Source organism: Callithrix jacchus, chromosome 22, assembly GCF_049354715.1.
Source record: "Callithrix jacchus isolate 240 chromosome 22, calJac240_pri, whole genome shotgun sequence".
Classification (NCBI taxonomy): Eukaryota; Metazoa; Chordata; class Mammalia; order Primates; family Cebidae; genus Callithrix; species Callithrix jacchus.
In genome coordinates, this window is record NC_133523.1 from 10,850,545 (window position 1) to 10,877,648 (window position 27,104).

Sequence of the window (27,104 nt, forward strand, 5' to 3'; positions counted from 1 at the left end):
CCATAATTATCCGTGTCTGAACAACGAATATATGTGAGTACTTTCACACATAGCGAAATTAGGTTTATTAAGTGAAGCTTCTGGCCGGGCACGGTGGCTCACGCCTATAATCCCAGCACTTTGGGAGGCCGAGGGGTGTGGATCACGAGGTCAAGAGATCAAGACCATCCTGGTCAACAAGGTGAAACCCCGTCTCTACTAAAAAAAAACAATACAAAAATTAGCTGGGCATGGTGGTGCGTGCCTTAGTCCCAGCTACTCAGGAGGCTGAGGCAGGAGAATTGCTTGAACCCAGGAGGTGGAGGTTGCGGTGAGCCGGGATCGCACCATTGCACTCCACTCTGGGTAACAACAACGAAACTCCATCTAAAAAAAAAAAAAAAAAAAAGTGAAGCTTCTAGGAATGCTCAAATCTCAACACCTGATTTGCCTTATCACTAGTTATGGCTGTGCTTATTTCTTCAGGCAATATTCGCTGAATATTGAATTACCCATTGTAAGGTGTGAAGCAATGAAGATGCCCAAGAGGCCGGGCTCACACCTGTAATTTCAACACTTTGGGAGGCTGAGACTGGAGGATCATTTAAGCACAGGAGTGCTTAACCTGAACAACCAAAGGAGACTCCCACCTCCACAAAAAATAAAAAACTAGTCAGGCATGCTGGCACGCACCTGTAGTCTCACCTACTTGGGAGGCTGAGGTGGGAGGATTGCTTGAGCCTGGGAGGTTGAGGTTGCAGTGAGCAGTGATCGTATCAGTGCACTCCAGCCTAGGTGACAAAGTGAGACCCTGTCTCAAAAAGAGATGCCTACGACATAATTTCTATGACAGAATTTCTGATTTACAGCTTCCCCTGAGACCATCTTTCATTTCAGTTAACCCTGCTCTTTGGGGGTTAGATGTGAGATGACAGTGCCATGTTGGCCGAGCGCGGTGGCTCACGCCTATAATCCCAGCACTTTGGGAGGCCGAGGCTGGTGGATCACGAGGTCAAGAGATCGAGACCATCCTGGTCAACGAGGTGAAACCCCGTCTCTACTAAAAATACAAAAATTAGCTGGGCATGGTGATGCACGCCTGTAGTCCCAGCTACTCGGGAGGCTGAGGCAGGAGAATTGCTTGAACCCAGAAGGCGGAGGTTGCGGTGAGCCGAGATCGTGCCATTGCACTCCAGCCTCGGTAACAAGAGCAAAACTCCGTCTCAAAAAAAAGAAAAAGAAAAAAAAAAAGAAAGTGCTATGCTATATAATAATGTTCCCTGGCTCAGACCTACACAGCGTGTCCTGAAAAATGGGTCTTCAGTCACTGTCAGTGTACCAGGGATAGATATACATAGTACTGAGAGACGCTAAATATTTACTAAGTTCTGGCTTGGTTAGCTCCCTTACAAGGAAAACCTTGCAGCAGTCCATAGCAGTGTGAGGAAGCCTTGGCCATGCCTCATCCTATTTTCCGCCCCCTAGAGGACATCTGCCTCTCTCTTCTGGTGCAGTTGTGCCTGGCCGTGTCTGGGCTCCCCTCCTGCTCTGAGGCAAGCGCATGTCCCCATTGAACACTGCGTCTGAAATTCCCTGCACACGCTTGTGATCCCGTGCAGAAGGAAGGAGCAGGGACAGCCCCTTGACTGAGGAAGCTAACAGTGCCCCATCTAACAATAAGGAACAAGTCTGGCTTAAATGCAAATATCCAATGAACAGGGGGCAAGGAGGGCGCTTGCTTAGAGAGGCTGTTCGCTTAGAGACGCTGTGGCCATAACAGGTCCGACTTGATCTGCAGAGCCCCGTTACCCGGGGCTTCTGCTGTCACTCAGGATGGGGAGGCGGGGCCTGGTGCCCCATCCAATCAGGAGCGCTTGGGCGGGGCCCTGTCTATTGTCCGTCCCAGAAAGGAGGAGGGGTCCACTCCGCTGTTGCTGCGCAAGCTGGTGTTGGGCTCTCGGCTTTCTTACTCCGAGAGGGTCCCTTCTGCCAGGGCTTCTGTTGCTCTCTATCCTACACTGTGACCTACACTAGTCGCAGGAGACACACAGAGGACGCCGGAACGTTCTGGAAGCCGAAAAATGGTGCGTGTGAGGGACCTGGCGCCCGGGCGACTGGGAGGAGGGGCTGGAACCGGCGGTGGCGGGTCCCGGGCCTCCACGCGGTGACACCGGGGTCTGGGACCGAGTTCCGCGGCGCAGCTAGGCCCTAGGTCCCCTCGGCCGCAGGGTTTGGCTGGGCCGGCAGCTGGGACCCCTGGCGTACTGTCCCGTACCTGCGCAGCGACTGCAGCCCCGGCCCCAGAGCCCTCTCTGGGCAGCTCCGCGCCCGCAGCCCCTAGTCTCCCCACATTATGCCGGGGCCATGGGGGGAATCCCGCCTCGGGTGTGGGGTTCGTGTGGGAGGAGCAGAGGTCTGTGGGGCTCCCATCCCCCACTTTCTTCTGTTAAACATTAAACTGGCCGGGCGTGGTGGCTCACCCCTGTAATCCCAGCACTTTGGGAGGCCTAGGCGGGTGGATCACGAAGTCAGGAGATCGAGACCATCCTGACTAACACGGTGAAACCCCGTCTCTACTAAAAATAGAAAAATTGGCGGGGCATAGTGAGGCAGGAGAATCGCTTGAACTCGGGAGGCGGAGGTTGCAGTGAACCGAGATCGCGTCACTGCACTCCAGCCCGGGCGACAAAGCGAGACTCCCATCTCAAAAAATAATAACTATATATATATAAACTGAGATATGATAACAAAGATTTGATTTGAGCAAACAGCGATTCACGAATGAGAAACACCCAGTCCTGGCTTGTGGTTTGTCAACGGAAAAAGCCAAACTATGTAAAATAAAGAAGTTTATTCAGACCTTGTTGGAAATAAGAGCTGGAGTTGGAAATAAGAGCTCGGAGTCGCAAAGAAAACTAGCGCTCAGCAAGGCAAATGTACTTCTGCAGGCGGATGCTACTCGTAAGTCTGGCCACCACGAGAGCACCCCAAACAAAGGAGGGAAGGGGTTCTTACACTAACACAGTCAGTGCATGCTACCGTGTACTGTCTCCACTGGCTGGAGTCAGAAGACACAATCTAAGCTGATCCCGATTGGCTATTTCAAAGAGAGCACTCGGGTTGTGGGTCACAGCGGCCGGAACGGCAGTTTCGGCAGAAGGAGCTCTTTCAGAGGCAGTAACTAAGGGCAGAGGGGACTCTTTCCCAATAAGAAACAGGTGTAGGTTACAGATTAGGACTGGTGGGAAGGTTGTTTACTGTAACTAGGGGCGAAGAGGAACAAAGAACAAGGAAGTTAGGCTTTGAAAATAAAAAACGAAGAACAGGGAAGTGGAACGAGCTGAACCTTTGAAGAGGAATTTACTATATCTAACAGCCAAATAGAAGAGACCTTGGACCAGGGAAACACAACCCCAAGAAGCCTGGAGTAAGTGGTCCCTAGGCAGCTCATGATAGTTTGGTTTTATTCATTTCAGGGAGACAGGACTTGTAGGAAAATCATTAATCAATGCCTGGAAGGTGTAAGTTACTTACACCAGCCTGGGTGACAGGAGACTTTCAAACAAAAGCAAAAGTACTGGCCGGGCTCGGTGGCTCAAGCCTGTAATCCCAGCACTTTGGGAGGCCGAGGCGGGTGGATCACGAGGTCAAGAGATCAAGGCCATTCTGGTTAACATGGTGAAACCCTGTCTCTACTAAAAATACAAAAAATTAACTGGGCATGGTGGCGCGTGCCTGTAATCCCAGCTACTCAGGAGGCTGAGGCAGGAGAATTGCCTGAACCCAGGAGGCGGAGGTTGCGGTGAGCCGAGATCGCGCCATTGCACTCCAGCCTGGGTAACAAGAGCAAAACTCCGTCTCAAAAAAAAAAAAAAAAAGCAAAAGTACCTTCCCAGCTAAGTGAGGTGACAGGCTCTTGGCCAAGGAGATCTCCACGAAACCCTGAAAATTGAGTTCCTCTGTATGACAGGCTGGGAGGTGAGACAGGCCTTCTTATACCCTCTCCCTTTAGGAGTTTAGATGCAGCAACTGATTCATTCATGTAAAGATAGACATCATCAGACTGGAAAAACAGACTCCTTGGGGCAATAAGATATCAAATTACAAGTAAGACCTAAGTCAAGCCTTAGAATTCTGTTTTTGTTTGTTTGTTTGTTTTGAGACGGCGTTTCACTCTTGTTACCCAGGCTGGAGTGCAATGGCGCCATCTCTGCTCACCGTAACCTCCGCCTCCTGGGTTCAAGCAATTCTCCTGCCTCAGCCTCCTGAGTAGCTGGGACTACAGGCGCGTGCCACCATGCCCAGCTAATTTTTGTATTTTTAGTAGAGACGGGGTTTCACCATGTTGACCAGGATGGTCTCGGTCTCTTTACTTTGTGATCCACCCGTCTCGGCCTCCCAAAGTGCTGGGATTATAGGCATGAGCCACCACGCCTGGCCCCAGAATTATAAAATCTAGAGAAACAGATCTGGTTTTTGGCTGGGATGGAATCACGTGGCAGATAACAGACCCCCTTCACCACTCCTTCCTACTTCTTCCAAATTTTATTAAAATATATACATTTAGGCCAGGCGTGGTGGCTCACACCTGTAATCCCAGCACTTTGGAGATCAAGGCGGGTGGATCACCTTAGGTCGGGAGTTCAAGACCAGCCTGACCAACATGATGAAACCCCATCTTTAAATATATACATACATATATATATATATATATATATATTAAACTTTTTAAAAAATAAAAATAGAGACTAGGTCTCACCATGTTGCCCAGGGTAGACATAGCCCAAACTTTTGGGCTCAAGTGATCTACCCGCTTCGGCCATCCAAAGTGCTGGGATTAAGGTGTTAGAAACTGTGCTATCCAAAGAAAAGAAATTTAGTCGGAGTTCAGGCATGGTTGCTCACACCTGTAATCCCAGCACTTTGGGAAGCTGAGGCAGGCAGATCACCTGAACTCAGGAGTTCAAGACCAGCCTGGACAACATGGTGAAACCCTGTCTCTACCAAAAATAAAAAAAAAAATTATCCAGGCATGGTAGCCCCGTTCTCACAGTCACAGGAAGGTTCTTTCTTGTGGATTCCACCTGCTGGAAAGGATAATACACTGCTAGCATTTGTTCAATTTCAAGAGTGTCTGGTTTCATCTCCATGTCATCATTACAACTAAAATCCTAAAGGGACTAATTTGCCACAGTGTGGTTGCCATAGGGCCCAATTTGTACCCTCAGCAGCAGCTGTAACATCCCAAGTCACAGATCTACCCTCTAAAGGTGTGCCTGAGGCTTGTGCCTGCCATACTAACACATTAACCTGTCCAAAGCTTCCTGCAGAGCTGTGTTTCAGTCCCAAAGTGCTCCTTTCTAATAAGTCTATATATTGGGCTTAGACGTTGGGCTGTCAGATAAATGCTTTCCAATAATCCAAAGACCAACAAATGTCTGGATTTCTTTTTCTTTGTTTCTTTCTTTCTTTTTTTTTTTTTAAGACACATAGTACGGCTCTGTTTCCCAGGCTGGAGTGCAGTGGTGGGATCACAGCTCACTGCAGAAACTCCTGGGCTCAAGAGATCCTCTGCCTCAGCCTCCCAAGTAGCTGGGAATAAAGGTACATGCCACCATGCCTGACTGTTTTTAAATTTTTTGTACAGATGGAATCTCACTCTATTGCCCAGGCTGTTCTTGAACTCCCAGGCCCAAGTGATCCCCCCACCTGAGCCTCCCAAAGTGCTGAGATTACAGTCATGAACTAATGCACCCAGCCCTGAAAAGGATGGGAACTATCATTAGGGTCTATGGGATTTTAGGACACTAGGTGTGAAATAAATATGAGGAAGGCCAGAGAACAAGCTGACATAATGATTAATGCCAAAGGCGCTGCAAGCTTGGTTGAAGTTTTGCTCCTCCATTCCTCCCTGATGAATTTGATAAAGTTTAAAGGGATGGCTTCACCAGGGGCCTTTTCCGTTGACTGCAAGAAGGTCGTCCCTCCTGGTAAATCCTCAGTCGGCCAAGCGTCTTACGTGGTTAGAATGATCCAGTCCATAAAGAAATATCACCACCCTCTGTGTTTCACAATTAGACCATCCAGGGGGGTCAGCATTTCCCCAGGCAGTTTGGTGGGATTTTTATGTTTTTTTGACAGTGTCAGCCTGATCATAGCTCACAGCAACTTCAAACTTTGGGACTCAAGTAATCCTCTACCTCAGCCTCCTGGCTAATTAAAAAAAAAAAATTACAGAGATGGGAGGGTCTCACTTCACTGCTCAGGGTGGTCTCCAACTTCTGGCTTCAAGTGATCCTCCAACTTTGGCCTCCCAGAATGTTGGGATTATAGGCATGAGCCATGGCACCCGGCCTCCCAGGCTGTTGTTGAAAGGTCTTTGCAATCTCTAAGAGTTCTGCAGCAGTCTGTTCCCTGACACCGAGAGTCTCATCCTTTAAACCCATTTTGCCACAGTAGTTGAGCATTCACTTTTCTTTCCATAAGGGGGCGAGCTTGCCAGTGATCCTCATCTGCCTCCTCATCAATGACTTCTTTGTCATCGAAGCCTTTCTCTTCATAAATTGCCATGGAATCCAAGTTTTGACGTCCCAGTTGGGCTAGGTTATGATACTTATGATAGCCACTGGCCCACACCAGCTGCCACAGCACCCCCTCCCCATGGAAGCTACCAGACTCTACTCTATCCTCCCCAAGCGTCCTGTCCTGGGAGCCCCCATCTCTGCTCTCCAGGGCTCCAGGCTTTAGAGCCCAGTTATCAGGGCTGCTCCCTCCACCTATCCACATCCAGCTCCAGCTTTCCACCCTCTCTCCGACCAGCCAGGCCTGGCGGTGCTGCAGCATCTCTGAACGCAGGTCCCTGAACTGCCACCTCCACCACGATCTAGAATTATTTTAAATGCACTTATCTTAGAATTTTCCTCCCCCACTTTATACATAAACATAGGAGGAGAGCAGGGACTCTGCTGGTGTCTTATTCCCACAGAGGGTCTGAGGGTGTTTGTCTCGTGGAACTGATTGAAGGGGTGAGAAGTAGCTGAATAACCTGCAGGGGGCAGCAGAGCCCGAGGCTAGTGACTCCTCACTGAGGCCGGTGGAGCCTGCAAAGGGAGGAAAAAGGAGCTCCCCTGGGGGCTTGGTGGGTAGCCCGCCCTCCCCCAGAGATGACCTCCAGCTGCTCAGAGCAGCTCTAGGAGTGTGGATTCCAAGAAGCTGCAGAGCCCTGGAAAGCAGAAGACCAGGTGCAGATGCATTTGTGGGGTTCTGTTCTTTCGGGTGCTCTACCTCGGGAGCCTGGAGTTGTGTTTTGGGCAGGGTTTGGGATTTGACATCCATGGGGTCTCCGGGATCAGAGTTCTTTGTATATATAAAGAAAATAAATGAAGATCAGGCAAGAGATAGAATTGTTTGGGGGCGTCACCTGGACAAAGGGTTAATGAAGTTGACTATTTAGAAGAAGAAGCTTAAATAATCCTAGGTGAGAGTTTCGTGCTGTTGAAAATAAAGATATAGAAGGAGGGAACATTTTACACAGTGAGGCGGGGATGGTGGTGTGTGAGCAAGGCTTGGCCATGCCTCATCCCCAATTCGGGCCCGCTCCGGGACATATGCCTCTGCTACTGGTGCAGCCGTGCCTGGCCTGGTCTCGGTTCCCCTGCTGCTCGGAGGCCAGCAGATGGCTCCTATGGACACTGAGTCTGAAATTCCCTGCACAGTCCTGTGACCCCCGTGCAGAATGAAGGAGCAGGGATAATCCCTTGAGTGAGGAAGCGCTAGTGTTCTCTTCTATCAATAGCAAGTTGGGCTAAAATGCAAATATCCAATAACAAGGGTGCAGGAAGTAGCTCGTCCTTAGAAAAGCTGTGGCTAGGATCTGTCAGTCTGGCTCTGCAGGGCCTGATACCCAAGGCTTCAGCTGTGACTCAGACGTGGGGGGCAGGGGCTAGCATTCCATCCAATCAGAGGCGCTAGGGCGGGGCCCGCCCATTGTTCATCCGGGCACGGAAAGGATCCCATTCCTTCCCTCACCTTGTCGTTGTGCGGGCGGCCGTTGGTATCCAGTTTTTCCAACCCCGAGAGAGACCTGGTGCCTCTACCCAGGCTTCTGTCGTTCTGTCACCTGCGCTGTGCCCTGCTGTAGTCACAGAAGCTGTAGAGAGGACTCTGGGACATCTGAAAACTGGGAAATGGTGCGTGTGCGGGACAGCGGGGGGGGGTCCCAAGAGGGGGGAGGGGGCTGCCTGAAACCGTCCGGAACCGACTGTGGCGGGACCCGGGCTTCCCTGCGGGCGACTCTGAGGTCTAGGACCGAGTCCTCCTGGAGCAGCTCGGCCCTCTGTCCCCTTGGCCACTGGGCGGGGCGGGGCGGGCAGCCAAGATCCCGGGCGTCCTGTCACGTCCTTGGGCGGCGCCTGCAGCCTCGGCCCCCGAGCCCTCTCTGGGCAGTCCGTGCCGCAGCACCGCGTCTCCCCAGATTATGCGGGGGCCACGGTAGGGTCATGGGGGAATCACGACTCCGGCGTGGGCTTCGTGTGGGAGGAGCAGCGGTCTGTGGGGTCCCCAGTTCCGCCTTTCTCCTGTTAAAAATTAACCTGAGTCACGTTAGCCTAGAGTTCATTTGAGGAAACAATGATTCATGAAAGAAATACGCAGTCCTAGGTTTGTCTATGGAAAAAGCCAGTCTGTAAAATAACTTAAAAGTTTATTCAGAGACGAATGTGAGAGACCGAGGCCAAGGAAGAAAACACAATCCCACGAGGCCTGGAGTTAGAGGTCCCGAGGTGGCTAATGGCATTTTGGTTTTATTCATTTCAAGGAGACAGGAATTGTAGGAAAATCATGAATCCGTGCCTGGAGGGTGTACAAGTTCCTTCGGCCAAAAGGCGGGAGCTGTGGGAGCGGGGTTAGAAGGCGCAGGAGGTTTAGGGATTCTGTAGGTGGCGGTTGAGAGTGTGAAGCTTTGTCAAAAGTTTGGAGGAGATAGGAATGAATGGTGAGGGAAGGGAGTCTGTTATCTGCCATGTGATTCCATTCCAGCCAAAAAACAGACCTGTTTCTCTGGATTTTATGGATTCTGAGGCTTGACTTAACCGTTGCCTTGTATGGCCTCGGGTCTTGTTTGTAATTTGGTGTCTTATTGCTCTGTTTTTCCAGTCTGATGTCTATCTTTGCACGAGTCTCAGTTGCTGCATCTTAACTCCTAAAGGGAGAGGGCAAGAGGAGGCCTGTCTCACCCCCCAGCCTGTCATACAGAGGAACTCAATTTTCAGGGTGTTTTGGGGGTCGTCTTTCCCAAAAGCTGCTCACGTCACTTAGCTGGGACGGTACTTTTGCTTGTTTTTGTTTTTCTTTGAGACAGAGCCTCCTTCTGCCGCCCAGGCTGGAGTGCAAGGGCTCGGTGTTAGAAATAAAGCTGGAGATGTGTGGAAAAAGGAGTGCGTAAAGGATTTTTTTAGCAAAATAAATTTACTTTTGAAGAAGGGTGTGTTTGGTGTATGGAGGAATGGTGAGAGCATACAGAATAAAGGAAAATAGGATGTTTTATTTTGTTTTTTATTTTTTGAGATAGAGTCTCACTCTGTAGCCCAGACTGGAGTGCAGGGGCGCCATCCCAGCTCACTGCAAACCTCCCATCCACCTCGGATTCAAGTGTTTCTCCTGCCTCAGCCTCCTGAGTAGCTGGGATTACAGGTGCGACCATGCCTGGCTAATTTTTGTATTTTTGGTAGAGATGGGGTTTCATCATGTGAAACCAGTCAGGCTGGTTTCAAACTCCTGACCTCATGATCTCACCTCAGCCTTCCAAAGTGCTGGGATTACAGGCGTGAGCCACTGCACCCTACCCGGTTTTTATTATTTTTAATGTAACTTGTTTGTGTGTGTGTGTGTGTGTGTGTCTGGTTTTTTTTATTGGTTAGGGTTGGATTGTATAATTTAAACTAGACCTGGTTAGCTAAATATTTAAACTTTTTAAGATAAGGTGGATGCATGATGAGAGAGAGGGGAGAGGAGGAAGGGATTGTTTGTGTTGGATTAGAGAGCTAGTCCTTTCCTAAATAAGTAAAGGAATGTGAGCTGGTGCTGTGGCATGCCTGGGCATGTAGCAAAATAAGAAAGAAGAAAAGGAGATGGAAGAAAGTGGGGGTACTTGGAATTAAGTGATAAAAGGTTGAGCAAGCTGTTTGAAGAGAAACTTTGTTATACTTTTAACTTTTTTTATTTTTTATAATTCTTTTTTTAAACTTTTTAAGTATATTTTGACTGTGCTGTTTGGCTTGATTTTTTAGAAGAAAAAGTTTATTTGAATGGGGGGGGAGGGTTGAGGAAAGTTTTGATGAGAATTGTTTTAACAAGTTTTTCTATTATTCCTTTTTTTTTTTGAGATGGAGTTTCACTTCTGTTGCCCAGGCTACAGTGCAGTTTTTTTATTATTTATTTATCATTATTATTTTATTTATTTTTTTTTTTTGAGATGGAGTTTCGCTCTTGTTACCCAGGCTGGAGTGCAATGGCGTGATCTCGGCTCACCGCAACCTCTGCCTCCTGGGTTCAGGCAATTCTCCTGCCTCAGCTTCCTGAGTATCTGGGATTACAGGCACGCACCAGCATGCCCAGCTAATTTTTGTATTTTTAGTAGAGACGGGGTTTCACCATGTTGACCAAGATGGTCTCGATCTCTTGACCTTGTGATCCACCCGCCTCGGCCTCCCAAAGTGCTGGGATTTCAGGCGTGAGCCACCGCGCCCAGCCCTTATTTATTATTTTGTAGTTATCTACTGGAACAATGTGGATTGAAACCTTGTAGCTAATTGGTTTTGGGCTTTGAATTTATTTGTCACTCCTTGTGGAACTTTGATGGTATTTATATAAACTTCAGGATTAGAGGACTTATTAGTGGGGCTTTTTTGAGGGGTGTTGTTGAAATGTTAAGGTGAAAGGGATGGCTAATTGGACTAGAACACGAGTTTTGCTCTAGTTGCTTTGTAGTGTTTAGTAAAAGTCTGCTGCAATACTGTTACATATGTGTTCTGGGATGACTAAGGGCACATTGCTGGGTAAGCTTTCGGTGCGGGGAGAGAGAGCTCGAGTGCTTGTGAGTGCACTTGGCATGATTTATTATTCTAGGCTGTGGGATTTTGGAAAAGAGTCATTATATAGATTATATAGCTTATATAAGATAATTATATTATATAAGCTATAGGATTGTATAGTTTATGCCCTGTCGCCAGAGACCATTTAAGTGGAAAGGAGAGTCTGGGCCTCTGGCCTCCTGTGCACATAGTGTAACCGTTGCTTTTGTTTGACGTGTGGATGGAATATTTGTTTTAGCCAGGTCTTTGTATTTTGGTATTGGCTTTGATTGCTAAGGTTTGTTTTAGGTTATTTACTTTGATAACGGACACTTTTTCAGGTTCAGGAATAACAGGTGTTTGGTTTAAAGCTGAAACTTGGAGGAGGAGAAGGAATCATGTGCATTTTAAAAATACTTCCAGGATTTTTCCCATTGGCCCAGGCTTAGGGTCAGTGGAGGTAGAGGTGGTCATAGAAATAAGGATAGGGGTGTATTGGTGAGATTGGTAATTGGGGGAGTAGGTTTTTTTTTTTGGTAAATTGGAGGTGGGGTTTTATTTTATTTATTTATTTATTTATTTATTTATTTATTTATTTATTTTGAGACGCAGTTTTGCTCTTGTTACCCAGGCTGGAGTGCAATGGCGTGATCTCAGCTCACCGCAACCTCCGCCTCCCGGGTTCAGGCAATTCTCCTGCCTCAGCCTCCCGAGTAGCTGGGATTACAGGCACGCGCCACCATGGCCAGCTAATTTTTTGTATTTTTAGTAGAGACGGGGTTTTACCATCTTGACCAGGATGGTCTCGATCTCTTGACCTCGTGATCCACCCGCCTCGGCCTCCCAAAGTGCTGGGATTACAGGCTTGAGCCACCGCGCCGGGCTGGAGGCGGGGTTTTAAATGGACATAAACTCTATTTGTAGAGGTTTAATTTTGGTATTGGGTGGTTTAAAGGACATAGCCCCAATTACTACAAGGTTGTTAGCCTGTGGGAGTAAAGGAATGTGTTTTGACTGTAGGTGATTATAACGGTGAGAACTAGGGGTAACTGTGGAGATTAGAGGGACAGAGATACAGGACAGAGAAACTGGTTGTTTTTGGGTCTTCACATTTCCCCAAGGTATAAGAAGACAAGCATTAAAAACAATGGTTTGGGGCGAGTCAGACCTGGTTATGTAATAACGAAATAGCTAGCAACAGAGTGAGGAAAGAGGGAGAAATAATATAAAAGTTATAGAAGAGTTAAGCTTTTTTTAACTTTAATTTCATAGGGCTTCATCCTGAAATAACGGCCCAGGATTTTGGAGGTGGCAGTGCTCTTTGGACTTGGGTGTGGACTTTCTGCTGTTTGGACTGCACTTTCAGTAGTTAGGAGCTCTAAAGTCCTTCCCAAGCTGGTTTCAGGTTTTTTTCTTTCTGCTTTTTTTTTTAGGCTAGTCAAGTGAAGCAGTGGGAGTGGAGAAGGAACAAAGAAATCTGTAACTGGTTGTGGTCAATTAGTTGTAAACACCACTACACTGGGACCAGCCTCTTTCAGTCTTTTGATGAGGGCTCTATCTCTAGGTTGGTGTTGATGTGTCGGGAACTTTAGGGACAGTGCCTGTGCTGGGAGACTTTTGGTTTTAAGAGGAGAAAGTAGAAGATAGACTCAGTATATAGTTTTTTAGGAACTGATTTTTGGTTTGTTTTGAGACAGAGTTTCGCTGTTGTTACCCAGACTGGAGTGCAATGGCACGATCTCAGCTCACTGCAACCTCTGCCTTCTGGGTTCAAGCAATTCTCCTGCCTCAGCCTCCCGAGTAGCTGGGACTACAGGCACGTACCACCATGCCCAGCTAATTTTTGTATTTTTAGTAGAGACGGGGTTTCACCTCATTAACCAGGATGGTCTCGATCTCTTTTTTTTTTTTTTTTTTTGAGATCGAGTTTCGCTCTTGTTACCCAGGCTAGAGTGCAATGACGTGATCTCAGCTCACCGAAACCTCCGCCCCCTGGGTTCAGGCAGTTCTCCCGCCTCAGCCTCCTGAGTAGCTGGGATTACAGGCATGCGCCACCATGCCCAGCTAATTTTTTATATTTTTAGTAGAGACGGGCTTTCAACATGTTGACCAGGATGGTCTCGATCTCTTGACCTCGTGACGCACCCGCCTCAGCCTCCCAAAGTGCTGGGATTACAGGCGTGAGCCACCGCGCCCAGCCACATAATTATTTTATATCCTTCCTGAGACTTTTTTAGACTTCCAGAAAATTTGTTTTAATAGAAATTAGTCCAGCCTGGGCGGCATGGCAAACCTTGTCTATACAAAAAATTACCTGGTCATTGTGATGTGTGTCTGTAGTCCCAGCTACTCAGGATCTGTTGAGTCTAGGAGTTCGAGGCTGCAGTGAGCTATGATTGCACCACTACACTCCAGCCTGGGCAATAGAGTGAGACTTTCAAAAAAAAAAAAAAGAAAAAAAAGAAAAAAATAGTTTCAATAGGCTGTGCTGTCTTTTAAAAATTACATTCAACAGGTTGTTGCTGATAATTAAAATTCACTGAGATTTATTTCTGTATAAAGTGTGTATTCTAGGTCAGGCACAGTGGCTCACCCCTATGATCCCATCACTTTGACAGGCCAAAGCAGGCAGATCACAAAGTCAGGAGTTCGAGACCAGCCTGACCAACATGGTGAAACCCCATCTTCTAACAATATAGTAATTAGCCAGGCTAATAGTGTGCACCTATAATCCCAGCTACTCAGGAGGCTGAGGCAGGAGAATTGCTTCAACCAAGGAGGTGGAGGTTGCAGTGAGCTGAAATCATGCCACTGCACTCCAGCCTGGGTGATAGAGTGAGACTGTATCTGGAAAAATTTTTTAAATGTGCATTCTAGAAATTTACTAAAAATATTACATCTGCTGGGTGCGGTGGCTCAAGCCTGTACTTTCAGCTCTTTGGGAGGCCGAGGCGGGTGGGTCACGAGGTCAAGAGATCGAGACCATCCTGGTCAACATGGCGAAACCCTGTCTCTACTAAAAATACAAAAAAAATTAGCTGGGTATGGTGGCACGTGCCTGTAATCCCAGCTACTCAGGAGGCTGAGGCAGGCGAATTGCCTGAATCCAGGAGGCAGAGGTTGTGGTGAGCCGAGATCAAGCCATTGCACTCCAGCCTGGGTAACAAGAGCGAAACTGTCTTAAAAAAAAAAAAAAAAAATTACATCTGCACAAAATACTTAAAACAATTGCACAGTGACTCCAAATATTGATGGAGCCAGTATTGCGAAGAAGATAATTGCCATACTTTCACAACCTGGGTATGCATCCCCATCAGTATATTTTATTTTTGCATGTTTTTTATGCAAATGATAACTAATATGTGATATTTTACATCAGATTTTATTTTAACTCAGTTATGAATCTTAATTGACTTTCTTATTTAATGTATTTTATTATTTAGAACAGTGGTTTTTTGCCCAAAACATTGAGCAGATAATCCACAGAGTTCCCACATTTTTCTTCCAAGCTCATAGTTCCCCCTGTTTTAAACGTCTTGACTGGCCAGGTGCTGTGCCTCATACATGTAATCCTACCACTTAGGACACCGAAACAGGAGGATAGCTTGAACTCAGGAGTTGGAGGCCAGCCGAGGCACAATAGCAAGACCCTATTTCAAAAAAAAAAAAAACTGTTTTAAACATATGAAACCATATTGACTGCGTGTAGTATATCCTACAGTTGATGGCAGAATATATTACACTTGAACATGATGGAAATTGAAGAAGCCAGTATTATTACCTAAAGTCCATCTTTTACATTAACCTTTACTCTTTGTGTTCTGTGGTTTAAGACAACTAAATGTGTTATGTATCCACCATCACAGTCTTACACAGAAGCATTTCATTGTCCTCAAAATCCCCCCGTGCTCCTCCTAATCATAGCTCTCCCCTTCCTCTTTTGCCACCCCTGTTTATCCCTGGCAACAAATGATGATGTTCCTACCTCTAGAGTTTTGCATTTCCCAGAATATCAGTATTTGGAATGATGCTGTAAGTGGCCATTTCAGACTTGCTTCTTTCATGTAAAATATGCACCGAAGAGGCCGGGTGTGGTGGCTCACGCCTGTAATCCCAGCACTTTGGGAGGCCTAGGTGGGCAGATCCCGAGGTCAAGAGATTGAGACCATCTTGGCCAACATAGTGAAACTGCGTCTCCACTGAAATACAAAAATTAGCTGGGCATGGTGGCCCGCGCCTGTAGTCCCAGCTACTTGGGAGGCTGAGGCAAGCAGAACCCAGGAGGCTGAGGTTGCAGTGAGACGAGATCGCACCACTGCACTCCAGCCTGGCGCTTGGCGACAGAGCAAGACTCTGTCTCAAAAAATATATATATATGCATTTAAGGTCTCTCAATACCTTTGTTGATTGACAACTCATTATTTTTATTTTTGTTTTTATTTATTTATATTTAAAAAACTTGTTTTGGGGCGCAGTGGATCAAGCCTGTAATCCCAGCGCTTTGAGAGTCCGAGGCGGGTGGATCACGAGGTCAAGAGATCAAGACCATCCTGGTCAACATGGTGAAACCCTGTCTCTACTAAAAATACAAAAAATTAGCTGGGCATTGGTGGCATGTGCCTGTAATCCCAGCTACTCAGGAGACTGAGGCAGGAGAATTGCCTGAACTCAGGAGGCGGAGATTGCAGTGAGCCAAGATCACACCATTGCACTCCAGCCTGGGTAACAAGAGTGAAACTCCGTCTCAAAAAAAAAAAAAAAAAATTATTTTGTTAGAGACGGGATTTCAAGCTACCAAGTTCAGATGATCCTCCCACTTCAGCTTCCCAAAGTGCTGGGATTCCACTTGTGAGCCACCATGTCTGGACACTCATTTCCTTACATCCCTGAATAACATTCCATTCTATGGGCGTACAATAGTTCATTTTGTTATTCACCTATTGAAAGGCTTACCTTGAGCCTGGTGTGGTGCCTCATCCCTGAATTCCCACCTACATGGCAGACCGAGATGAGAAGATTGCTTGAGCCCAGGAGTTAGAGACTAGCCTGGTAAATACGATGTGAATCCTTGTCTATTTAAAAAAAAAAAAAGAGAGACAGACTCACCTTGTTTGGTTCTAATTTTTGGCAGTTATGAGTAAAGCTGCTAAAAACGTTTATGGGAGGACTTTTGTGTAGACACCAGATTTCAGAACATTTGGGTTAATATGTAGGAATGAGACTACTGAATCAGTAAGACCATGCTCATTTTCTTCAGCAGACTGTCTTCTAAATTGGCTGTAGAATTTTCCATGCACATCAAGAGTGAATGAGAGTTCACTGTCACCAGCATTTGGAAGTGTCAGTATTTTGGATTTTAACTACTCCAAGTATTTGCTGGTGCCTCATTGTTGTTTTCTCTTTTTTTCCTTTTTTCGTTTTTTTTCGGAGATGGAGTTTCGGTCTTGTTGCCCAGGCTGGAGTGCAATGGCGCGATCTTGACTTACTGCAGCCCCTGCCTCCCGGGTTCAATCGATTCTTCTGACTCAGCTCTCCAAGTAACTGATTACAGGCGTGCACCACCACATCTGGCTAAGTTTTGTATTATTAGTACAGATGATGTTTCACCATGTTGGCCAGACTGGTCTTGAACTCCTAACCTCAGGTGATCCACCTACCTTGGCCTCCCAAAGTGCTGGGATTATGGGCGTGAGCCACCGCACCTGGCCTTTTGATTGGTTGGTTGCTTTCCTATAGAACTTTAGGAGTTCTAGCTGGGCGTGATGGCTCATGCCTATAATCCCAGCACTTTGGGAGGCCGAGGCAGGTGGATCACGAGGTCAAGAGATCGAGACCATCCTGGTCAACATGGTGAAACCCCATCTCTATTAAAAATACAAAAAATTAGCTGGGCATGGTGGCACGTGCCTGTAATCCCAGCTACTCAGGAGGCTGAGGCAGGAGAATTGCCTGAACCCAGGAGGTGGAGGTTGCGGTGAGCTGAGATCGCACCATTGCACTCCAGCCTGGGTAACAAGAGGGAAACTCCATCTCAAAAAAAAAAAAAAAACAAAACAAAAACTTTAGGAGTTCGTTCTTCATACCTTTTGGGTACCAGTCCTTGATCAGATGGGTGTTCTGCAAATGTTGTCCCAGTCTGCAGCCTGTCTTTTGATACTGTTAACAGAGTCTTTTCCAAAATAGTTATACTTAAAATAAAGTCCAGTTTATCGATTTTCTCATTCACATATCATGCCTTTTGTGTTGTGTGTGAACACTTATTGTCAAATCCAAGGTTATCTTTGTTTTCACAAGTGTTATTTTTAGAAGTTGAGAGTTTTGCATTTTCCATTTAAGTAAATGATTCATTAGGAGTTAGTTTTGTAAAAGGTGAACTTCTATATCTAATTCATTTCTTTGCATTTGCTAATCCAGGTGTTTCAGTACCATTTGTTTTGTACTACCATGCCTAATTTTTGGTTTTATTATAGAAACAGGGTCTCCCTATGTTGCCTATGCTGGTCTCAAATTGCTAGGTTCAAATGATCTGTCTGCCTTGGCCTGGGCCTTTGGTTTTGCTTTTTTTTTTTTTTTTTTGAGACAGAGTCTCACTCTGTCACCAGGCTAGAGTGCAGTGGTGCAATCTTGGCTCACTGCAACCTCCAACTCCCTGATTCAAGCTATTCTCCTGCTTCAGCCTCCTGAGTAGCTGGGATTACAGGCGTCTGCCACCACACCCAGTTAATTTTTTTTTTTTTTTGAGACAGAGTTTCGCTTGTTACCCAGGCTGGAGTGCAATGGCGCGATCTCGGCTCACCGCAACCTCCACCTCCTGGGCTCAGGCATTCTCCTGCCTCAGCCTCCTGAGTAGCTGGGATTACAGGCACGCGCTACCACGCCCAGCTAATTTTTTGTATTTTTAATAGAAACGGGGTTTCACCATGTTGACCAGGATGGTCTCGATCTCTTGACCTCGTGATCCACCTGCCTCAGCCTCCCAAAGTGTTGGCATTACAGGCTTGAGCCACCGCGCCTGGCAATTTTTGTATTTTTAGTAGAGACAGCGTTTCACCACATTGGCCAGGATGGTCTTGATCTCCTGACCTTGTGATCCGCCTGCCTTGGCCTCCCAAAGTGCTGGGATTACAGGCGTGAGCCACTGCGCCCAGCCCAGTTTTGCCTTTTTAATACGTGTCTTTATAGTAGATTTTTCTTTTTTTTTTGTTTTTTGTTTTTTGTTTTTGAGACGGAGTTTTGTGCTTGTTACCCAGGCTGGAGTGCAATGGCGCGATCTCGGCTCACGGCAACCTCCGCCTCCTGGGTTCAGGCAATTCTTCTGCCTCAGCCTCCTGAGTAGCTGGGATTACAGGCACGCGCCACCATGCCCAGCTAATTTTTTGTGTATTTTTTAGTAGAGACGGGGTTTCACCATGTTGACCAGGATGGTCTCGATCTCTTGACCTTGTGATCCACCTGCCTCGGCCTCCCAAAGTGCTGGGATTACAGGTTTGAGCCACCGCGCCCGGCCTATAGTAGATTTTTCTATGTTCCTAGTGCCTCTCTTGTCACCTTATGGAATCTTCTCTTCTACATTTAGTTTATTGAGTGTTTTTAATTAGGAGGAGATATTAACGTAGTTATGCCAGTGGTTGCAGTTTTTTGAATTGCAGACGTGAAAAATCAGACTTGGCAATCACCTTGAGCAGTTGGATGTAAATAACTTCCACATGCTTAGCGTTCCAAAAATGGAACATCAGGCAAACATAGGTTACAACTTGTCACATGCCTTTTCTACCTCTATTAGGACATTCTTGTGGCTTGTTTGTTTGTATAATTGTTTGTTTGTTTAGAGATGGAGTCTCACTCTGTTGCCCAGGCTGGAGTGCAGTGTCACAATCTCGACTCACTGCAACCTCCACCTCCCAGGTTCAAACAGTTCTCCTGCCTCAGCCTCCCAGGTAACTAGGACTCCAGACATGTGCCACCACACCCAGCTAAGTTTTGTATTTTTAGTAGAGATGGGGTTCCACCACGTTGGCCAGGCTGGTCTCAAACTGCTGACCTCAAGTGATCCACCTGTCTCTGCCTTGCAAAGTACTGGGATTACAGACATGAGCCACCACACCCAGCCCCATCATGATTTATTATCATTACTTATTGTAAAACCAAAAACTTACCAGTTTAAGGAATTTTACATGTACAGTTGAGATAGCTTGACAAATCTATATAACTTCTCTAAGATGAATCGTATTGTATTTTGCTTTTTGCAATTATCCTGAGGTTTTGTGCATGCTGTAGTATGAGCCAAGATGTTTTTTCCTAAAACTAAATAATATCCCATTGTATCTATATGCTTACCACATTTTTTTAATCCAGGCAGCCATTAATGGATATATGGGTGGCTGCATTGCTCATTACTGCTACCCCAGGAAGGTCGTACAGTGGTTAACTCTGTGCTTATTACACCTTGACATCTCTTAGGAGTTTCTTGTTTGCCCTTTTGCCTACCTACAGTGCCAGGTTTTTCTTAGGAATGTCCCCTTTGCCCTTCTTATCAGCATTTGTCTAGCTTGTCTAGCTACATTCTGGCAGGATAACTGCAAAGCAAATGATTCCTGGTCATCATCATGGATGTTTCTTTTACCTACGTGTTTCCCCTCCTCTCTGCTTATATCTAGTATGCATGTTTTGGGTGGTTCCTGGGGGTGTGGGATTTCCCAGGGGCTCCCCTCCTGCTCTTGGCCAGCTGTCTGCCTTCTCTAACAATGTTATAAAAGATTATACTTTGGGAACAGGCATTTTCAAGGATAAACAGTCTCAGGACTGTTTCTTTTTTCTTTTCTTTTTTTTTTTGAGACAGAGTCTTGCTCTGTTGCCAGATGCCAGGCTGGAGTGCAGTGGCACAATCTTGGCTCACTAGAACCTTCACCTCCCAGGTTCAAGCAATTCTCCTGCCTCAGCCTTCCCAAGTAGCTGGGACTACAGGTGCACACCAGCACACCAGCTACTTTTTGTATTTTTTTTTAGTATGGACGGGGTTTCACCATGTTGGCCAGGATGGTCTCGATCTCTTGACCTGGTGATCCTCCCACCTCGGCCTCCCAAAGTGCTAGGATTACAGGCTTGAGCCACCGCACCAGGCCTTTTTTTTTTTTTTTTTTAATAGAGACATGGTTTCATCATGTTGGCCAGGCTGGTCTCGAACTCCTGACCTCAGGTGATCCACCCGCCTCGGCCTCCTTAAGTGCTGGGATTACAGGCATGGGCCACCGCGCCCAGCCTCAGGACTGTTTATTTAATCATCTATTGAAAGGCTTATGTTAACTTTTTTCTGTGTATTAGTTCATAGGACTTTATCATGACAAGTGCTACAGACCCACAATCCCAAGAGAGCCCAGGCAGCTCAATTTTCACCCTGGATTCACTGAAAACACACATTTTCCTATCCCGCTGTTGCTTTACCCCTTGTTCAGTTCTAGCATCACAATTGCTTTATTAATTAGCTAGGTGTGGTGGCACATGCCTGTGGTCTCAGCTACTTGGGAGGCTGAGGCATGAGAATTGCTTGAAACCAGGAGGCAGAGGTTGTAGTGAGCAAAGATCATGCTACTACACTACAGCCTGGGCAACAGAGTGGGACTGTCTCAAACAAACAAAAAACTATAGGCAGAGAGAAGGGGTCTGATGACCAAAGCAGAGAATAGACGTTTGAAGTTTACAGCATCATGGGAACTTCTTGGGAATATAATCTAGGCTCCTAGTGCTGTCACTCTCACCCGTCCTCCACACACGTGGAATGTTTCAGGACCCAGTGGCCTTTGAGGATGTGGCTGTGAACTTCACCCAGGAGGAGTGGGCTTTGCTGGATATTTCCCAGAAGAATCTCTACAGGGAAGTGATGCTGGAAACTTTCAGGAACCTGACTTCTATAGGTAAGAATGACAATATTACTTCCCTCACTGTATTAGCAAAGCAATGTTTCTAGCTCATCAGTGCTGTTGAGTAGACACACATAGACAGGAAACACTTTGATGAATAAATGAGGCATGGCCACAGCAAATAACGAACATAGAATCTAATAGTTTTTTCACAATTTTATACTGCTTCAGGATTATTTTTCTTTGTCTGTGTTTTAGGAAAAAAGTGGAAAGACAAGAGCATTGAAGATGAGTGCCAAATCCATAGGAGAAACTTAAGGTAATTTGCACTTATAAGATAAAACACTGTCTCTCTACGTGATCTTAGAATATGAGAATATGTTAAAAAAGAAGGAAAACAAAGAATAAGCCCAGGATCAAATTCATTTATTCTTAGAATATTTTCTCAAAAAACATACTTCAATGTGACCTAGGCTGAGGGCTTACTCCTGTAATCCCAATCCTTTGAGAAAGGAGATGGGAGGATAGCTTGAGGCCAGCAGTTCAAAAACAGCTTGGGCAACATAAAAAGACCACATTATCAGGCCGGGTGTGGTGGCTCTTGCCTGTAATCCCAGCACTTTGGGAGGCCGAGGTGGGTGGATCACGAGGTCAAGAAATTGAGACCATCCTGGCCAACATGGTGAAACCCCGTCTCTACTAAAAATACAAAAATTAGCTGGGAATGGTGGCATGCACCTGTAGTCCCAGCTACTCGGGAGGCTGAGGCAGGAGAATTGCTTGAACCCAGGAGGCAGAGGTTGCAGTGAGTCGAAATCGCGCCACTGCACTCCAGCCTTGCACCTGGCAACAGAGCAAGACTCTGTCTCAAAAAAAAAAAAGACCACATGTCAACAACAGCAAAAATTAGCTGGGCATTGTGGTATGCATATTTAGTCCCAGCTGCTCAGGAGACTGAGGCAGGAGGATCACTTGAGCCCCCAGGAATTAAAGGCTGCAGTGAGCTATGATGATATCACTGCATTCCAGCATGGGCAACAGGGTGAAACTCTGACTCAAAAGAAAAATGTCAGAGAGTATTTGTAAAATAGTTTCATGGGAATAGTATTAAGATGCCTCATATGCATATTTTTTTAAATAATAGGTATGCCTGGTCTCCTTGTAGAACATGTTATGCGGTCACCTTCAAACAATTCTGACAGGGTAGAAAGCCTACATTTTGATGGACAATATTAAAAATGCAAGTGCAGGCCGGGCGCGGTGGCTCTCGCCTATAATCCCAGCACTTTGGGAGGCTGAGGCGGGCGGATCACAAGGTCAAGATATCGAGACCATCCTGGCCATGGTGAAACCCCGTCTCTACTAAAAAAACAAAAATTAGCCAGGTGTGGTGGCATGCGCCTGTGGTCCCAGCTACTCGGGAGGCTGAGGCGGAAGAATCGCTTGAACCCAGGCGGAGGTTGCAGTAAGCCGAAATTGCGCCACTGCACTCCAGCCTGGCAACAGAGTAAGACTCTGTCTCAAAAAATTAAAATAAAATTAAAAAATGCAAGTGCAAGAAAGAAAAAAAAGGAAGAAAAAGGCCGGGTGTGGTGGCTCACACCTATAATTCAGGCACTTTGGAGGCCAAGGCAGGCAGATCACCTGAAGTCGGGAGTTCAAGACCAGCCTGACCAACATGGTGAAACCCCGTCTTTATTTAAAAAAAAAAAAATGCAAGTGCAACACTTGTTGATGAATATAAAATTACTTATAAACAAACCATAATGTGCTTCTCATTTTTTACAGGAGTCTTATAGAAGAGAAAGTCTATGAAATTAAAAAAGACAGTCATAGTGAAGAAACTTTTATCCAGGTTCCAGATGACAGGCTGAACTTCCAGAAGAAGAAAACTTCTCCTGAAGTAAAATCATGTGAAAGCTTTGTGTGTGGAGGAGTTGGCATAGGTAACTCATCTTTTAATATGAACATCAGCAGTGACATTGGACAGAAGCCATATAAGTGTCAACAACCTAAGAAAGCCTTCAGATATTGCCCTTCCTTTAGAACACAAGAAAGGGATCACACTGGAGAGAAACCCTTTGCTTATAAAAAATGTGGAGAAACCTCTGTTTCCCATTCAAGCATTCGAAGACACATGGTAATGCACAGTGGGGATGGACCTTATAAATGTACGTTTTGTGGGAAAGCCTTCTGTCATCTCAGTTTATATCTTTTCCATGAAAAAATCCACACTAGAGAGAAACTATATGAGTGTAAACAATGTGGTAAATCCTTTAGTTATTCTGCTACCCTTCGAATACATGAAAGAACTCACAATGGAGAAAAGCCTTATGAATGTCAGGAATGTGGGAAAGCGTTCTATAGTTCCAGTTCCTTTCAAGCACATGAAAGAACCCACACTGGGGCAAAGCCATATGAATGTAAACAATGTGGCAAATCTTTCAGTTGGTTTCGTTCCTTTCAAATACATGAAAGAACTCACACTGGGGAGAAGCCCTATGAATGTAACAAATGTGATAAAGCATTCCATAATCCCAGATCCTTCCGTAGACATGAAATGAGTCACACGGGAGAGAAGCCTTACAAATGTAAGCAATGTGGAAAAGCATTCACATGTTCCAGTTCTGTTCGTAGACATGAAAGGACCCACTCTGGGAAAAAACCCTATGAATGTAAGCAGTGTGGGAAAGCATTCTCCTATCTTACAAGTTTTCAAACACACATAAGAATGCACTCTGGAGAAAGACCTTATAAATGTAAGATATGTGGGAAAGGCTTTTATTCTGCCAGTTCATTTCAAATACATGAAAACACTCACACTGGAAAGAAACCCTATAAATGCAAGCAATGTGGTAAAGCCTTCAGTTATCCCACTTCCTTTCGATATCATGTGAGGACTCACACTGGAGAGAAACCCTATGAGTGTAAGCACTGTGGTAAAGCCTTCAGTTGTTCCAGTTCCTTTCGAAATCATGAAAGGATTCACACTGGAGAGAAACCCTACGAATGTAAGCAATGTGGGAAAGCCTTGGGATCTGTCAAAAGCCTTCAAATTCATGAAAGGACACACACTGGAGAGAAACCCTATGAATGTAAGCAATGTGGTAAAGCCTTCAGTTGTTCCAGTTCCTTTCGAAAACATGAAAGGACCCACACTGGAGAGAAACCCTATGAATGTAAGCAATGTGGGAAAGCCTTGGGATCTGTCAAAAGCCTTCGAATTCATGAAAGGAGACACACTGGAGAGAAACCCTATGAATGTAAGGAATGTGGAAAAGCGTTCAGTGATTTCTCTTATTTTAAAATACATGAAAGGATGCACACAGGAGAGAAGCCTTATGAATGTAAGCATTGTGGGAAAGCATTCAGATCTGCCAAGTTCCTTCAAATACATGCAAGAACACACACTGGAGAGAAACCCTGTGAATGTAAGGAATGTGGAAAAGCATTTGCTTCTTTTTCTTCTCTGTATATACACAAAAGGACTCATACTGGAGAGAAGCCATATAAATGTAAGGATTGTGGGAAAGCATTCAGCTTACCTACTTCCTTTCATAGACATGAAAAGACTCATGCTGGAAGGAAACCCTATGAATGCAAACTATGTGGCAAAGCTTTCAGTTCTTTCAGTTCTTTTCAATATCATGAAAGGACTCACACTGGGGAGAAACCCTATCACTGTAAGCAATGTGGGAAAGCCTTCATTTCTTCCGCTTCTTTTCAGTATCATGAAAGGACTCACACAGGAGAGAAACCCTATGAGTGTATGCGATGTGGGAAAGCCTTTGTTTCTCCTAGTTCCCTTCACAGACATGAAAAGACTCATGCTGGAAGGAAACCCTATGAATGCAAGCAGTGTGGCAAAAGTTTCACTTCTTCCAGATCTTTTCAACATCATGAAAGGACTCACACTGGGGAGAAACCCTATCAATGTAAGCAGTGTGGGAAAGCCTTCATTTCTTCCGCTTCTTTTCGATGTCATGAAAGGACTCACACAGGAGAGAAACCCTATGAGTGTACACAATGTGGGAAAGCCTTCATTTCTTCTAGTTCCCTCCATAAACATAAAAAGACTCATGGTGGAAGGAAACCGTATGAATGCAAGCAATGTGGCAAAGGTTTTGCTTCTTCCAGTTCTTTTCAATATCATGAAAGGACTCACACTGGGGAGAAACCCTATCAATGTAAGCAATGTGGGAAAGCCTTCAGATCTGCCTCACAACTTCAAACACATGGAAGGATTCACACTCGATACTCTCAAGAGAAATCATATAAATGTATAAATGTATGGGAAAGCCTTCCGATCTGCCAAGATTCTTTGAATACAGACAATGAACATAAACAATTAACTGTTTATAATTACTATATACTAACAAATGTTATTCTTTTTAATTAAGAAGTTATAACAAAATATCCTGTTGCTGTCATGTACTAGATCAAGTTTATAATGTTACCATGTTATTATTTGGACATTGTGAGTAATTTCTACCATGTGGATAAAATGCCAGGCATCTTTTTCCTCATGGAAATTTTACTTTTCATGCCTATGTACTTAAATTTTTATCTCTACCCTATTCATTCACAATACCAAAAGTTATCTCATGTACCTCTGAGTGCCTTCTTCCCCCAAAACCACCAGTGCCATACCTGTTGTCACCAAGGGTGCAATACACCATAGTGATAAATATGACCAAAAGCCATAAATTACTATGTGACATATGAGATTTATAAGTTAGTCACATTAGTAAGAAGAGAAAAATTTTAGTTATGTTTATGATTTGAAATCTGTTTTATCACCAGGCACAGTGGCTCACACCTGTAACTGCAGCACTTTGGGGGGCTGAGGCAGGCAGATCACCTGAGGTTGGGAGTTCACAACCAACCTGACCAACATGGAGAAAACCTGTCTCTACCAAATATACAAAATTAGCCAGATGTGGCAGCACATGCCTGTAATCCCAGCTGCTCTGGAGGCAGGAGAATCTCTTGAACCCAGGAGGCGGAGGTTGCAGTGAGCCAAGATTGCACTATTGCATTCCAGCTTGGGCAACAAGACTGAAACTCCATCTCAAAAAAAAAAAAGAAATATATTGCTTTGCATTATGACCCGAAAAAAAAAAAAATGTTTTCTCAGCCTGGTACAATGGCTCACACCTGCAATCCCCAGCACTTTGGGAGGCCAAGGTGGGAGGATCATGAGATCAAGAGATTGAGACCATTCTGGCCAACATGGTGAAACATCATTTCCACTAAAAATACAAAAATTAGCTGGGTATGGTAGCGCACACCTTTAGTCCCAGCTACTCAGGAGGCTGAGGCAGGAGAATCATTTGAACCTGGGAGGTGGAGATTGCAGTGAGCAGAGATTGTGCCACTGCACTCCAGCCTGGTGACAGAGCGAGACTTTGTTTCAAAAAAATTTTTTCTTCTATCACATTTAGAAATCATAGTTTTAAAAAATGCCCTTGTTTTTGTCCTGATCCATCATGGTCACTTAAGAACAATGTCTCAAGTGTCTGGTATATGACATGTGTCTCTCCTGTGGTAAAATATTTGGCCTTGTGTTGAGGGGAGACTAGAATCTGGACCTGTTTTTGCCTTACTTCTCTAAAGACTAAAATATTTCCTAAAATGTATTTGAAATATGTTCCAAGGCAGCTGCTCTTCAGAAACACTTTTTTTTTTTTTTTTTTTCTGAGACAGAGTTTCACTGTTATTACCCAGACTGGAGTGCAATGGCACGATCTCAGCTCACCGCAACCTCCACATCCTGGGTTCAAGCAAGTCTCCTGCCTCAGCCTCCCGCGTAGCTGGGACTACAGGCACGCACCACCATGCCCAGCTAATTTTTGCATTTTTAGTAGAGACAGAGTTTCGCCTCGTTGACCAGGATGGTCTCGATCTCTTGACCTCGTGATCCACCCGCCTCAGCCTCCCAAAGTGCTGGGATTACAGGCGTGAGCCACTGCGCCCAGCCAGAAACGCTTATTTAAAAGTCCCTAAGGTCAATGTCCAGGCATCACAGGATGCAGCATCAATCACTGACCAAATCCTGTTTATGATTTGAAGTATGTTTTCTTGCCGGGTGCAGTGGCTCACACCTGTCTTCATGTGGAGATGACGTACCCAGACCCAGATAATGTATCCACATCAGTGAAGGGTGGAGTCATTGATTGTCTCTACTAAAAAGACAAAA

General features: G+C 45.5%; 1 protein-coding gene across 6 annotated transcripts; it reads left to right on the forward strand.

Annotated features, from left to right (window-relative positions):
* The first annotated feature begins 1,901 nt into the window (after positions 1-1,901).
* On the forward strand, positions 1,902-25,994 carry LOC103789795 (uncharacterized). 6 transcript variants are annotated; one of them, XM_035286503.3, is made up of 5 exons: positions 1,902-2,940; positions 5,465-5,583; positions 20,833-20,959; positions 21,164-21,224; positions 22,694-25,994. In XM_035286503.3, the coding sequence occupies exons 3-5, from the start codon at positions 20,926-20,928 to the stop codon at positions 25,302-25,304; spliced, it is 2,706 nt and encodes a 901-aa protein (XP_035142394.1). In that variant the 5' UTR covers positions 1,902-2,940; positions 5,465-5,583; positions 20,833-20,925; the 3' UTR covers positions 25,305-25,994. The 6 variants fall into 6 exon arrangements, with proteins under 6 accessions (XP_035142394.1, XP_035142391.1, XP_035142390.1 ...); XM_035286500.3 differs by lacking the exon at positions 5,465-5,583 and having other exon boundaries at positions 1,902-2,063; positions 2,732-2,940; XM_035286499.3 differs by lacking the exon at positions 5,465-5,583 and having other exon boundaries at positions 1,902-2,063; positions 2,751-2,940.
* The last annotated feature ends 1,110 nt before the right edge of the window (positions 25,995-27,104 follow it).

What these genes read in the sequence shown, in the direction of transcription:
- LOC103789795 (XM_035286500.3), top strand. Translation starts at nt 2,914, where the DNA reads ATGTACTTCTGCAGGCGGATGCTACTC. An exon ending in TCTGCAGGCGGATGCTACTC is followed by an intron (nt 2,941 to 20,832) that starts GTAAGTCTGGCC and finishes GGAATGTTTCAG; the next exon opens with GACCCAGTGGCCTTTGAGGA. An exon ending in ATCCATAGGAGAAACTTAAG is followed by an intron (nt 21,225 to 22,693) that starts GTAATTTGCACT and finishes CATTTTTTACAG; the next exon opens with GAGTCTTATAGAAGAGAAAG.